This window comes from Mobula birostris, chromosome 14, assembly GCF_030028105.1.
Source record: "Mobula birostris isolate sMobBir1 chromosome 14, sMobBir1.hap1, whole genome shotgun sequence".
NCBI lineage: Eukaryota > Metazoa > Chordata > Chondrichthyes > Myliobatiformes > Myliobatidae > Mobula > Mobula birostris.
In genome coordinates, this window is record NC_092383.1 from 53,149,576 (window position 1) to 53,163,069 (window position 13,494).

Below are 13,494 nucleotides of genomic sequence, written 5' to 3' on the forward strand. Positions count from 1 at the left end.
TACTCAGGACGATTGGGGAGTCTGAAACCCTCACAAGTGAGACTCTTACCAAGGTGGTTATGCTCAGAGTGCGGGCTTCAGATAGTAGATGGCTGACCAGCAGAAGGGGAGTAAACAGTCTCCTGTGGATACTGCTGGAGGGGATGACCTACCAGGGCACGGCCGAAGCAGCCAGGCCAGTGACACTGCAGCCGGTTCTGGAGGCTCAGCAGTAAAGTCAGGTAGGGCGATAGTGATAGGACGCTCAATAGTTAGGGGAACGGACAGGAGATTCTGTGACTGCGAAAGAGACACTATATGGTGTTGCCTCCCAGGTGTGAGAGCTAAGGGTGTTTCAGAGCAGCTGCAGAACAGAGAGGGTGAGCAGCCAGAGGTCATAGTGCACACTGGCACCGATGACAGAGGTTGAAAGGGGAAGAGGTCCTGCGCAGTGGGTATAGGGAGTTAGGGAAGAGGCTGAAGAGCAGGACCTCCAAGGTAGAAATTCCTGGATTACTCCTGGTGCCATGTGCTAGTCAGGACAGGAATAAGATGGTTGTACAGATGAATGAGCGGCTGAGGGTCTGGTGCAGGGGCAGGGTTTCAGATTTCTGGTTCATTGGGATCTCTTTTGGGGAAGTTATGACCTGTAGCAAAGTGACAGTTTACACTGAACCCAAGGGGGACTACTATCCTTGTGGGCAGGTTTGCTGGAACTGTTGGGGAGGGTTTAAACTAATCTGGCAGGGGAATGGGAACCAGAGTGAAAGGGCTGAGTGTGGGGCAGTTGGTATACAAGCGAAGGTGTTATAGATGATTGCACAGAAGATTCAAAGGATTCAAAGTACATTTTAATCAAAGTATGTTTATTATACAACCTTGAGATTCCCAAGCATGAGAAAATCTGTAGATACTGGAAATCCAAGCAACAGGCACCCACAAAGTGGCCCAAAACATCGAATTGTTTACTCTTTCTATAGATGCTGCCTAGCTTGCTGGGTTCCTCCAGCATTTTGTTTGTGTTGCTTAACCTTGAGATTTGTCTACTGACAGGCAGCCACAAAACAAGAAACCCAAAAGTATCCAATTGAAAAAAAAGACCAACACCCAATACACAGAGAAAGAGGAAAAAAAAACAAATCATGCAAACAACAAGAGCAAGCAACAGCTTTCAGAACCAAATTGAGTCCATAGACCCGAATCTCAGAGCAGGCCAATATCCTGGTCGGTTCATCATATAGCAGGCCAAATCACTGCAAAGCTCACAGACATGAAGTGCGTAGTATGCAGAGCAGTCTCACAGCCTCCGCACCACAGACAGAGGAGTAAACATCACAGAAGAGAGCGGAAATGGTCTGAGCCTCATCTCTGGTCTTGTCATTTTGCCTTTGCAGTCTATCTGGGCAAACACCTAAATTGCCCAAACAGCAGATTGGGCCACACACTAGGACGCAGGCGCCACCGCAGTACGGTCTAGACCCTGCTCTCAGCCCAAAGACATTCTCAATCTTTCCAAGTCGGCTCGGCACTGATCCAACCTCACTCCTCCGCCTCAATTCCCCTCCGAAACGTTTGCTCCAACTCCATCTATGATAGCACTACTGACGATTCTGACACTGCCTCAAACATGACTTTGCAACGCTCCAGCACAGTTCATCCCTTGAGTCAGCTTCACCTTCACACTCACCTCTTCATTGTTTGCAGTGATACTTTACCATAAAGTACCCCGAATAAGTGTTATTAATATTTTAGTTGAACTTCTTGCCTTTTGAACTATCTGCAAGCTGTCATCTGACCTCCGTAGCACCATCTTAAACTGGAGAATCTTAAGCCAGATGTAGAGTCTTTGTGGGTAGAGTTAGGAAACTGCAAGGATAAAAAGACCCTGATTGGGAGTTATATACAGGCTTCTGAACAGTTGCCAGGATGTGGAATATGAATTACAATGGGAGATAGAAAAGACATGTAAAAAGAGCAATGTTGTTAGTCATGGGAGATTTCCATATGCAGGAGAGTGGGACAATCAGGCTGGTGCTGGATCCCAAGAGAGGAAATTTGTATGATGTCTATGAAATGGCTTTTTTGAGCAGCTTGTGGTTGAGCCCAGTAGAAGACAGGCAATTTCGGATTGGCACTTTGGTAGGAGAAATAAAAGTGTAGACTATTTTCCAAATGTGGAGAAAATCCAACAATCTGAGTTGCAAAGTGACATGGGAGTCCTCATGCATGGTTCCCTAAGGGTTAACTTGCAGGTTGAGTGTGGTGAGGAAGGTAATTACAATTACAGCATTGATTTCGAGAGGATTAGAATGGAAAACCAAGGATGTAGTGTTGAGGCTTTATAAGGCACTGGCGAGACCTGGCTTAAAGTATTTTAAGCAGTTTTGTGTCCTTTATTTAAGAAAGGATGTGCTGACATTGGAGAGGATTCAGAAGAGGTTCACGAGAATGATTTTGGGAATAAAAGGCTTCTGAACAGTTGCCAGGATGTGGGATATTAATTACAAGGGAAGATTATTAAATTAAAAATTATAAAAGGAATAAAGCAGTCACTGGAATTTAGAAGACTATAAGAAGATCTCATTGAAACCTTTCAAATGTTGAAAGGCCTAGATAGAGTGGAGATGGAGAGGATGTTTCTTTTGTTGGGGGAAGTCTATGACCAGAAGGCACAGCCCCAAAATACAGGGACGTCTGTTTAGAACGGAGATGAGGAGGAATTTCTTTAGCCAGAGGTGGGTGGAACCGTGGAATTCATTGCCACTGGTGGCTGTGGAGGCCAAATCACTGAGTGTATTTAAGGCAGTGATTGATAGTTTCTCAATTACTCAGGACATGCAAGGTTATGGGGAAAAAGGCAAGAGAAATGGGTTTGAGGGGGAAATGGATGAGCTATGATGAAATGGTGGAGCAGACTCAATGGGCTGAATAGCCTATTTCTGCTCCTATGTCTTATGGTCTTAATAGAACTTCTACAAATTCTCTTGTTCCTGTGTGATCAGAAAAATATTGATTTCCATTCTCCTTTAAGTCTGATAAACAAATTTATCAAATTATTGCTACTTCAAAGAACATTACAAAAGAGCAAAAATCCATTTGGGACCTTGTGCCTATTCAAACATTCAAATATATTGTGGCTGATCTTTTACCCCAGCACTATTTATCCTTATCTAACTTGAATAAAAGGAGTGAATCAATTTCCACAGGCCTTTTAGGTAGGTTATTCTAAAAAGTCACCACCCTCTAGGTGCAGAAAGTTCTTCTCAGTTGTATGTAGCTGATCTTTTATTTTTAGACTTTACTCCCTGGCTCAAGACACACAAGATAGGAGAAATATCAATTCCTCATCTACCCTGCCAAGCTTGTAAGAATTGTGTACATTTTAATGAGATTACCTTGCTTACTTAGAGAGTGTATGGGCCCTGTCAATTTAATTTCTCTTCAAGTAGAGGAATTTGCCATCCAGGAGTCAATCTGGTGAACCCCCATTGCACTTTCTCTATTAAAAAATATAATCTTCCTTGGAAATGGAGTGTACGTGATATGCACAGCAAAATGTTTTCACTCTTAAAATATAATCCCCTTGCAATAAAGGCCAACATAATGGATGCCTTCTTAATTGATTGCTTTACTACCAGAATTCAGAGTCATAGATAAATATGGCAGGAAAACATGCCCTCCAACCCATCGAGTTCCATTCAACCAACAAGCATCCATTTTTACACCCATCCCATCCTCACCAATTTTAACTTCCTGCTTCCTTATTCCAGATTTTAACACTCTTCTTGAGGCAATTTTACAAAGACCAATTAACCTACCAACCTGAATGCCTTTGAGATATGGCAGGAAGCTGAAACACCTTGGAGAAACCTCTCCGGTCATAGTGAAAGCATTCAAACTCCGCACAGAGAGCACAGCGGTTGGGATCAAACTCAGGTCACTGTTTCCGTGAGGCAGCAGCACTACCAACTCTGCCACTGTACAACCCACAAGATGGCTCGTTAGTCCAATGTCCTCAGGACAGCTGCAGTGAGGTGACGACTTTTGCTTTACATCAGTTGCCTGTTACATTCTGGATAAATTTTATGGGTCATCTTAAATGCCACCATATTGTCCAAGGGGCAGGTACAGGGCAGCCATTTGCCTAGCAAATATACATCCAAGAAATCTCCACAGGATAACTTCTGAAACAATTATTCAGTTAAGCTAATCAGTGGTTTTGGATAATCCCAACTTTCAAAGCTTCTTTCTTTCTTCCCTTCCTTGACCATTTTTACAGCTCAACCTATGAATTCCAGAATAAACAAACTGTTCTACCTATTACACTGCTGATAATTTTCAAAGGAAAAATGAAATTAATAGTCAGGTTATTTTAGGTGTAACTGCCTTAACAGAACACCCACCTTACTCCAAAAGCTATTTAAAACTGCTAGTTTGTGCCAGTGACTGAAAATTGTTCTTTAAAGCATTACACCAGAGAAGTCTGTTGTGGTGTTGGGCCTTCGTTGTGATGACATGCAGAGTGGTGTGGAGGGCAGTGGTCCAGGTGCAGGTCAATGGGACTCCGTAGAATAATAGTTCGGCACACACTAGAAGGGCCGAAGGGCCTGTTTCAGTTCTGTAGTGCTCTACAACTGACTTAAAAGCTGGTTCCAGGACAGATTGTTAATACTAATGAATTTAAAACTACTGACCATCATCAACTCTGTTCTAATAAGGACTGGCTCATGGACCTCTGGCTTCTTCCTCTTGTAGTTGATAATCAACTCTTTGGTTTTGCTGGCATTGAGTGAGAGGTTGTTGTTGTGCACAGTCACAAGTATCAAGTGGGTAGGGCAGGGGGCTAAACACACAGCCCTGTGAGCGTGGAGATGCTGTTGCCAATCTGTATTAACTCGGGTCTGCCGGTGAGGAAATCTGGGATCAAGCCTCAGGTCTTGGAGCTTAGTGATGAGTTTCATTGAGATGATAGTGATGAATGCTGAGCTGTAGTCAATGAAGAACATCCTGATGTATGCACCTTCATTGTCCAGGTGCTTCAGAGCTGGGAGTAAAGAATCTGATGAAGGGTGACTAGCACTGTCTCCACCCAAACCTTTCCACAATGGCTTTGCTCATGCAACTGTTTTGCACAGACTGGAGTTGCACCACAACCTCATTGTCTTGAGCAATGGCAACAAAGTCCTATTCTAATCTGCATTAGCTATAGAAGGCGGCAAAATAACTGTGTGTTCTGAACCTGAATTTCTGAATGATAGTTTGTAAAATGTGTGCATCATTATGGAGTCAGTAACACAATGACAAATGCCATCTGTTGGAAACTAGCTTCTCCTATCCTTGAACAACACCCAGTTTATCTGGCAGTTCATTGTGTCATAAATACTCATGACACTCAGAGCACAGAATGTTACATGTCCTGGCCTTATTGGAATTGAGTACCTGAGCTGTTGTTTTGAAAGCTACTTTGGGACTGGTCCTAAAAAGGACATACCATTCATCTTCAATGCCCAATCTTACCTTTGATGGCAAATAAAAAGAAAGTAAGAGCATATTGAGGGCTGTCAGTAGCCCCGGAGCCTGAAATACTGACAATAATCACATTCGTGTGGGTTAAGTATTGGAAGTGGTGCAAAAACATCCAAGTGAGCAGGGTCCGATAAACAGTTCAGTGGAGATGCAAATATGCTGCTTGTGCCATTTACTAATTATTTATAAATATTGCATATTAACAATTAATGGTATAGTATTATAAATATTTATAACATTAATTGGCTGATACTCCAAGGATGACACTTGGGATTATGCCTAGCAATATCAGGTAAAGTAGGAAGTTTCATTTCATCGTTATATGCCAGTGCTGCTCTTCACAAGTCATATGGCAGCTTGAGATAGTTGATACACAAGACTTGAAAAGAGATGGCTGCTGAACGGTAACCTCATACTTACAGCAGGAAATACTTGGCTTGCAGAGATTAGGCATACTGGAGATGTCATTCCCACCATTTGAGCCAACACCAGTGGATAGAGCTCTTCTGCTTTCCTGTTCCCCTTGATCTTTATTGTGACCGTCATTCACAGGCAGTTTGTCCTCACTGTTGGGCATTATGTCTGGAATTATTTCCCCCTCCAAATCCAGTAGAAGAGGAAATCTGTTGGTTAAAAATGAAGATGCATCCTTCAGATCAATGCTCTCTGTTCCTCTGTAATACTGAAAGGCACCTCCCAATTACCCAGATATAGAATTGTCCCCTTGAGGGGTGAAGTGGGAAAGGAGACTAATTACCAAATGTCGAATCTACATTGCAAAAGGTATCTGAAAAACTTGCTAAAGCCCACTGCACGTTCACCTTCACTCATTCTCTCGTCGAGACTCTGGTGAGTCAACACCTTTGCTGCAGTCAACACTGATCTCCTGATGCCAGAGCCTTGCAAGATTTTCTCTTCTGTTGTGAGATTAATATCAGGTAAACCCTGCATTGTCTTTGTATGTAAAATAGGTTGTCACTTACATAGTTATCAAAAAATTAAAGTTTCCAGTGTCTAACCACACATTAACATGGAACATAAAGTAGAACTGCATAGCACAGTACAGGTCCTACAGCCCACAAAGTTGTGCCAACCTGCTCCAAGATCACTTTCTTTCATCTGTGTGCCCATCCAAGAGTCTCTTAAATCAGGGGTCCCCGACCTCTTTTGCACCGCAGACCGGTTTATTATTGACAATATTCTTGCGGACCAGCCAACCTGGGGGGGCGGTACGGGGTGGTAGGGTTGCCAACGGACAACAGTAGCAGTCAAATACGCTGTGTTTACCCGAGAAAGACTATCATGACCACGAAGCCTTGCACGGGCACCAGTGCGCATGCGTGTACGTGTCGATTTTTTTCTACAAATCATTTTTAGCGATTCTGTTCGGGGGGGGAAATCATGACTGGAATATAGGTGATAAGAACTATAAGTCACTTATAAGTGGCTAATACACTCAACTTCATTTCTAAAAGGGTTTATCTAACGAATTTAATATTAAACACACAGCGCATATTTCCCTGGCATGACTATGGTGATAAGTCAAGAGCATCATAACATTTTAAGTAACATTTGGATATCAGACACACAGCACATATTTTCCCCGTATGAACATATAAAATCATCGCAACACACCAATATCGCTGAATCAGTGGGAGCCCTGGGCTTGTTTTCCTGCAACAAGACGGTCCCATCGAGGGGTGATGGGAGACAGCGATACTCGAAGGGGGTTCCTTATGTCCGGTCTATTCCGCAATTTAGTTTTTGTTGCATTCATTGCAGAGATATGTTGGAAATGGAAGCAACGTTTTCAGTGCTTTCGTGGCTATCTCAGGATACCTAGCCTTGACTTTGATCTAGAATGCCGGCAGAGATGTTATGTCAAACATACTTTTCAGCCCGCTGTCATTTGCAAACTCGAGGAGTTAATCTCCTTCCCGCGCTGACATGGATGACGCGCGGATAATGACCTCACGTGCGTAATAACCTCGTGTGCGTTCAAGCTCAATAGTGGGCGTGACAGGGAATGAGGAAAGGTGCAGCTGACTCATATCGCCAAATCATATCGTTTCCTCACGGCCCGGTAGCACATGCTTTGCGGCCCGGTGGTTGGGGACCGCTGTCTTAAATGTCCCTAATGTATCTACCTCTACCAAATAGCCACCGCTGTATTTAAAAAAATGATCTCTGACATCCCCTATACTTTCCTCCAATCTTGTTAAAATTATGCATTCTTGTATTAGCCATTTCCATCCTGCAAAAAAAAAGTAACTGGCTGTCCATTCTATCTATGCCTCTCATCTTGTATACCTCTATCAAGTCATCGCTCATCTTCCCTCTCTCCAAACAGAAAAAACCTAGCATACTCAACCTATTATTCATTTGATATGCTCTTTAATCCAGGCAGTATTCTGGTAAATCCCCTTTGCACCCTCTCTAAAGCTTTCACGTCCTTCCAATAATGAGGTAACCAGAACTGAACACAATACTCCTAGTATGACCTCACCAGGACTTTACAGAGCTGCAACATTACCTCGCAACTCTTGAACCCAATCCTCCAACCAATGAAGGTCAACACACCATACACCTTCTTAACCACCCCATTAATTTGCATGGCAACTTTGAGGAATCTATGGAGATCAATGCCAACATCCCCCCGTTCCTCCACACTAAGAATCCTGCCAACACGAGGAATACTGCAGATGCTGGAAATTCAAGCAACACACATCAAAGTTGCTGGTGAACGCAGCAGGCCAGGCAGCATCTCTAGGAAGAGGTTCAGTCAACGTTTCGGGCCGAGACCCTTCGTCAGGACTAACTGAAAGAAGAGCTAGTAAGAGATTTGAAAGTGGGAGGGGGAGGGGGAGATCCAAAATGATAGGAAAAGACAGGAGGGGGAGGGATGGAGCCAAGAGCTGGACAGTTAATTGGCAAAAGGGATATGAGAAGATTCAACACCACCTTATATTCCATCTGGGTAGCCTCCAACCTGATGGCATGGACATTCACTTCTCAAACTTCCGCTAATGCCCCACCACCCCCTCGTACCCCATCCGTTATTTATTTATATACACACATTCTTTCTCTCTCTCTCCTTTTTCTCCCACTATCCCTCTCACTATAGCCCTTGTCCATCCTCTGGGTTTTCCCCTCCTCCCTCTTTTCTTTCTCCTTAGGTCTCCTGTCCCATGATCCTCTCATATCCCTTTTGCCAATCACCTATCCAGCTCTTGGCTCCATCCCTCCCCCTCCTGTCTTCTCCTATCATTTTGGATCTCTCCCTCCCCCCCCCACTTTCAAATCTCTTACTAGTTCTTCTTTCAGTTAGTCCTGACGAAGGGTCTCGGCCCGAAACGTTGACTGAACCTCTTCCTAGAGATGCTGCCTGGCCTGCTAAGAATCCTGCCATTAGCCTTGTACTCCACCTTCAAATACGTCCTTCCAAAGTGCACCATTTCACACCTTTTCAGATTGAACGCCATCTGTCACTTCTCAGCCCAACTCTGCGTCCCAGCAATGTCCTGTTGGAATCCTCGACATCATTCTACACTATCCACAACACCAGCAACCTTTGTGCCATCTGCAAACTTATTAACCGACCCTTCCACTTCCTCATCCAAATCATTTGTAAAAATTACAAAGAACAGGAAACCCCAAACAGATTCTCGCGGAAAACCTCCGGACAGAATACTCTCCATCTACTAACTCCCTCTGTCTCATGTGGCATGCAAATTCTGCAGTCAAGTGTCCCTGGATTCCGTGCTTCCTGACTTTCTGCATGAGCCTACCACTGGGAACCCTGTTAAACACAGGCATAGCTGGGACCCATGTGAGGGACCAATGACTACATGTTTGAAGGAAGTGGGAGGAGCCAAAGGAGAAATTATTTAGAGTGAGGACAAGTTCCGCTAGGCAGGGGAGAGTGGTGGTGGAGGGGAACTGGTTGGGTCTGGTGTCCAAAAAGAAACGGAAAGTTTTGAGGTCTTCCCGGTGGGGGATGGAGGTGTATAGGGACTGGACATCCATAGTAAGAATAAGATGGGGGGCCGGAAACCTGAAATCATTGATAAGATCCAGAGCATGTGAAGTGTCACAGATGTAGGTAGGAAGGGACTGAACTTGGGGGGGGGGTGGTAGATTAAGTAGAGTTGAGGTATGTAGATACGAGTTCAGTGGGGAGGAACAAGCTGAAACAATGGGTCTACCTGGACAAGCAGGTTTGTGGATTTGTGGATCTTGGGTAAGAGATAGAAACGGGAGGTGCGGGGCACGAGAACTATGTGGTTGGTGGTGGATGGGAGATCCTCAGAGTCAATAATGTTGGGTTGGGAGACAATAACTTGGTGTTCCTTAGTGAGGTCCTGTTCAAGGGGCAAGTGAGAGGAGGTGTCTGAGAGTTGGCGTTGGGCCTCAGCAAGGTAGAGGTCGGTACGCTAGACTACTACAGCACCTTCTTTATACATGGGTTTGATGGTGAGGTTGGGATTGGTGTGGAAGGAGTGGAGTGCAGAGCACTCGGAAAGAGTGAGGATGGAATTAGAGAGAGGAGGGTCGGTATCACCACCACTCTCAGTTCCAGCACCCCACACCTCCCGTTTCTACCTCCTGGATGTGCTGACATTCGAAAGGGTTCAATTGAGGCTCACGAAAATGATTCCAGCAATGAAAGGATTATCATATGAAGAGTGTTTGATGGCTGTGGGTCTGTACTCACTGGAATTTAGAAGAACGAGTGGGGATCTCATTGGAACCTTTCAAATGTTCAATTGCCTAGATGAGTGGATGTCTTTCATAGTGGAGAAGACTAGGACCATAGGACACAACCTCAGAATAGAAGGACGTCCCATTGAGAACAAAGATGAGGAGGAGTTTCTTCACCCAGAAGGTGACGAATCTGTGGAATTCTTTGCCAGATGAGTCTGCTTAACCTGGCTGTGAGGCAGAGGTTTAAGGCAGAGGTTGACAGATTCTTGATAAGTCAGGACGTGAAAGGTTACAGGGAGAAGGTAGGAGAACGAGGTTGAAGGGGAAATGGTTCAGCCATAATCAAATGACAGAGCAGACTCGATGAGCTGAATGGCACAATTCTGCTCCTATGTCATGTGGTCTTATGTTTCATCATTCAACCCTGATCCGTTATCATCCTGTTCTTCACATTCCTGTATTCCAGTCCTGCCGAAGGGTTTCGGCACAAAACAGCGACTGTACTTTTTATTCCCCATATATACTGCCTGGCCTGCTGAGTTCCTCCAGCATTTTGTGTGTGTTGCTTGGATTTCCAGCATCTACAGATTTTCTCTTGCTTGTAGAATACCTTGGAGTTATCTTTAATCCTACTCATCAAGACATTCTTGTGTACCCTTCTTGACCTAATAAGTCCCTACTCAAGCTTTTTCCTGGCTGCCTTATAACTTTCAAGAGCCCTGTCTGATCCCTGCTTCCTAAGCTTTAAGAATGCTTCTTTCTTCCTGTTGAAGAATGTTTCACATCTCTAACTATGGTTTCTTCATCCTTTCCTGGCTTCAATGGGACAAACCTATCTATCTATCTAGAACACACACACACACAATCCATGGAAAAAAGGAAACAGTCGACAGAGTTTGGGCAGAGACCCTGGCCCAAAACATCAGCCGTTTCCTATATTTTGTGTGTTGCTTTGCATTTCCAGCATCTGCAGATTTTCTCCTGTTTGTAGAACCAGTAAAGCAAAACATAAGCTGTTGTGTCCATTATTTATTGCACTGAAGTTCTCTGCAAATTTTTCCATTGTCATTTTCCACAACCCTTCCTAACCTCTTCAGCACTACATCCCCATTTCATCCCTGACCATCAATTTAGCCCCCCCTCCTCTCACTTTCCCACCACTAATACCCACCTCCTCTATTCCTATTCTTATCCAGAATTAGTGTCTCCAAACTCATGCTTCTGTACTCCCGAAAACCCACTGGCCATCCACCCATCTTCAAAAATATTCTTAAAACATACCAAACCACATTTTTCCTGCTGAGAAGTAAAGAAACTACAGATGTTAGAAATCTAGGGTTAGAAATCACTTAGTATTCAACAGGTTAGGCAGTAGGTGCGACGAGAGAGACAGATTTAATGTTCCACGTCAAAACCCATTAATCAGAACCAAAGTTCACTGACTGAAACATTCATCCTCTCTGGTCATTTCAGCATTTCCTTTTTCCATCATTTTCTACTCTTTATTCCTGCTAAGAAGATTAAGGCTCCTTCCACCCAGGTTCGTGATGTTTTGTTATTAAATAAACCAAGTAACTGAACTAGGAATCTGGACACAATGCTGAGTTCTCCACGGTCGGAACATAATCTGTGACTACTGAGACTAAAAGAGGTCCGACTGTCACACACTGCACGGAGTTTGAAAGCTTCCGACAAAAGAATATTCAGATAATTCAAACCTGAATATAGCACCCACTGTCACAATTGAGAAGCCGTTCAAGACATACTCGCGCCTGCAGTATTTTGCCTCCTCTATTACTTATTAGTGCTGCACAAATATCTGACATTGTCGAGAGCTGTTCCTGAGTTACTGTCCAATATCTCTCCGCCCTCACAGAGACCCTCTGCGTGCACAGACATTGCAAACACGATTCATGACCGAGGAGTGTCGTCCATCCCCAAACACTACTGTCATTCTCCACCGGCTATTCTGGAAATGCCCAGCAGCTCCACAAAAATTAAACACCTGTCAACTCTTTTGGCGACGTGCTTCCCCAAGTACGGATAGAAACGTCCACCCAGTTATTTCAGACTTTTAGCATTTGAAGTTAGTGTTCTCTTTATAGCAAAACTAAACAGCAACTGCTACACAGTCGTCCACGTTTTAGCAGCGAGAAGCGCATGTTAGATCAAAAGATTAAAAAAGCAATTCCTTAGCATCATTTACTACTTCAAGACTGGAATATATGCAAATTTGAAATGCATATAAACATCTGTGAACCATTTCCTTGAAACATTAGACACAATAGTTTGTCGACTACAGTGAAGTAAATACGAAAATGTATGGAGAATCTAAATGGTTTGTTTTGCCATCGATATTGGAGCGAAACCACTTACCTTCGCGCCCTCTTTTACTTTCGATGTTTACACCGACCCGCTGTAATTTCAAATTAGATCCTACCACTCTGCAAACACGGGGCGGATACGCGAGTCATACTTTTGTATTCAAATTCATAGGGTCGCATTGAAGAGGATCAACTGTCTATTTAGATAGTATCATTAATACTTAACTGATATATGCGAGGTCTCTGTATGTTTCATTTATTCGAAAGGATGGCAGCGCAGTATTTTAATTGCTTTTATGCTCCCCTCGTTCAATGAGCTCTTCCAATATTGAAACTAAACAGCGCCGAGGCTCCGCCTCCTAGTCAGTTGCAACCTTGCAAAACATTTATTAAAATATCGGAAAGGTCCATTAAAACCACATTTATGAATATTGATCAAAGGGTCTAATGCTGAATGATTTGCAAATCTATATGCAGAATAATTGCATTAAATGGTGAGTATGCGAAGTTCGATTTGCAACATAGAATCAGTTTTTTTTTAAAAATAAGCAGCATTTTACCATGGCAACAAGGAAGTGATTATATGACAAACAGCCTCGGTGCCAAGAGATGTATATTAATATTATATGAAAAGAGAAAGGTTTACATTTCTAAAGCGCCTGTTCTGACCGCAGGATCACAAAACATTTTTCAATCTATTGATTGCAGTCACTCTGGTGGTACAGAAAACTGCAGCCCCCATTCTCCCCATTGTACAAAGACTCTAGACGGGGCGATATTGCGAATCTTAAGTTATTTGCCTCAAAACCGTGATCGGAAACTTCGACCTGAGCATTGAACATGGTGCTGTACAGAGACAAATGATATTAAAAAGAAGAGACGAGGTTGTTCTAGCAGACAGGGTGAAAGAGAATCCAAGGGCTTCCACTTATCCTTTCGTTAAGAGCAAAAGGATAGCAAG

The 13,494-nt window shown here is 43.6% G+C and overlaps 1 protein-coding gene across 2 annotated transcripts in view; it reads right to left on the reverse strand.

Annotated features, from left to right (window-relative positions):
* The window catches only part of LOC140209903 (T-complex protein 11-like protein 1), a 42,313-nt gene extending 29,704 nt beyond the window's left edge, over positions 1-12,609 (reverse strand). For both annotated transcript variants that reach the window (XM_072278558.1, XM_072278557.1), the window contains exons 1-2: positions 12,586-12,609; positions 5,926-6,128 (exon numbers count right to left, since the gene is read on the reverse strand). In XM_072278558.1, the coding sequence (XP_072134659.1) occupies positions 5,926-6,082 (157 nt within the window). In that variant the 5' untranslated portion in view covers positions 6,083-6,128; positions 12,586-12,609. The remainder of the gene's footprint in view (positions 1-5,925; positions 6,129-12,585) is intronic.
* Between the last annotated feature and the right edge of the window lie 885 nt (positions 12,610-13,494).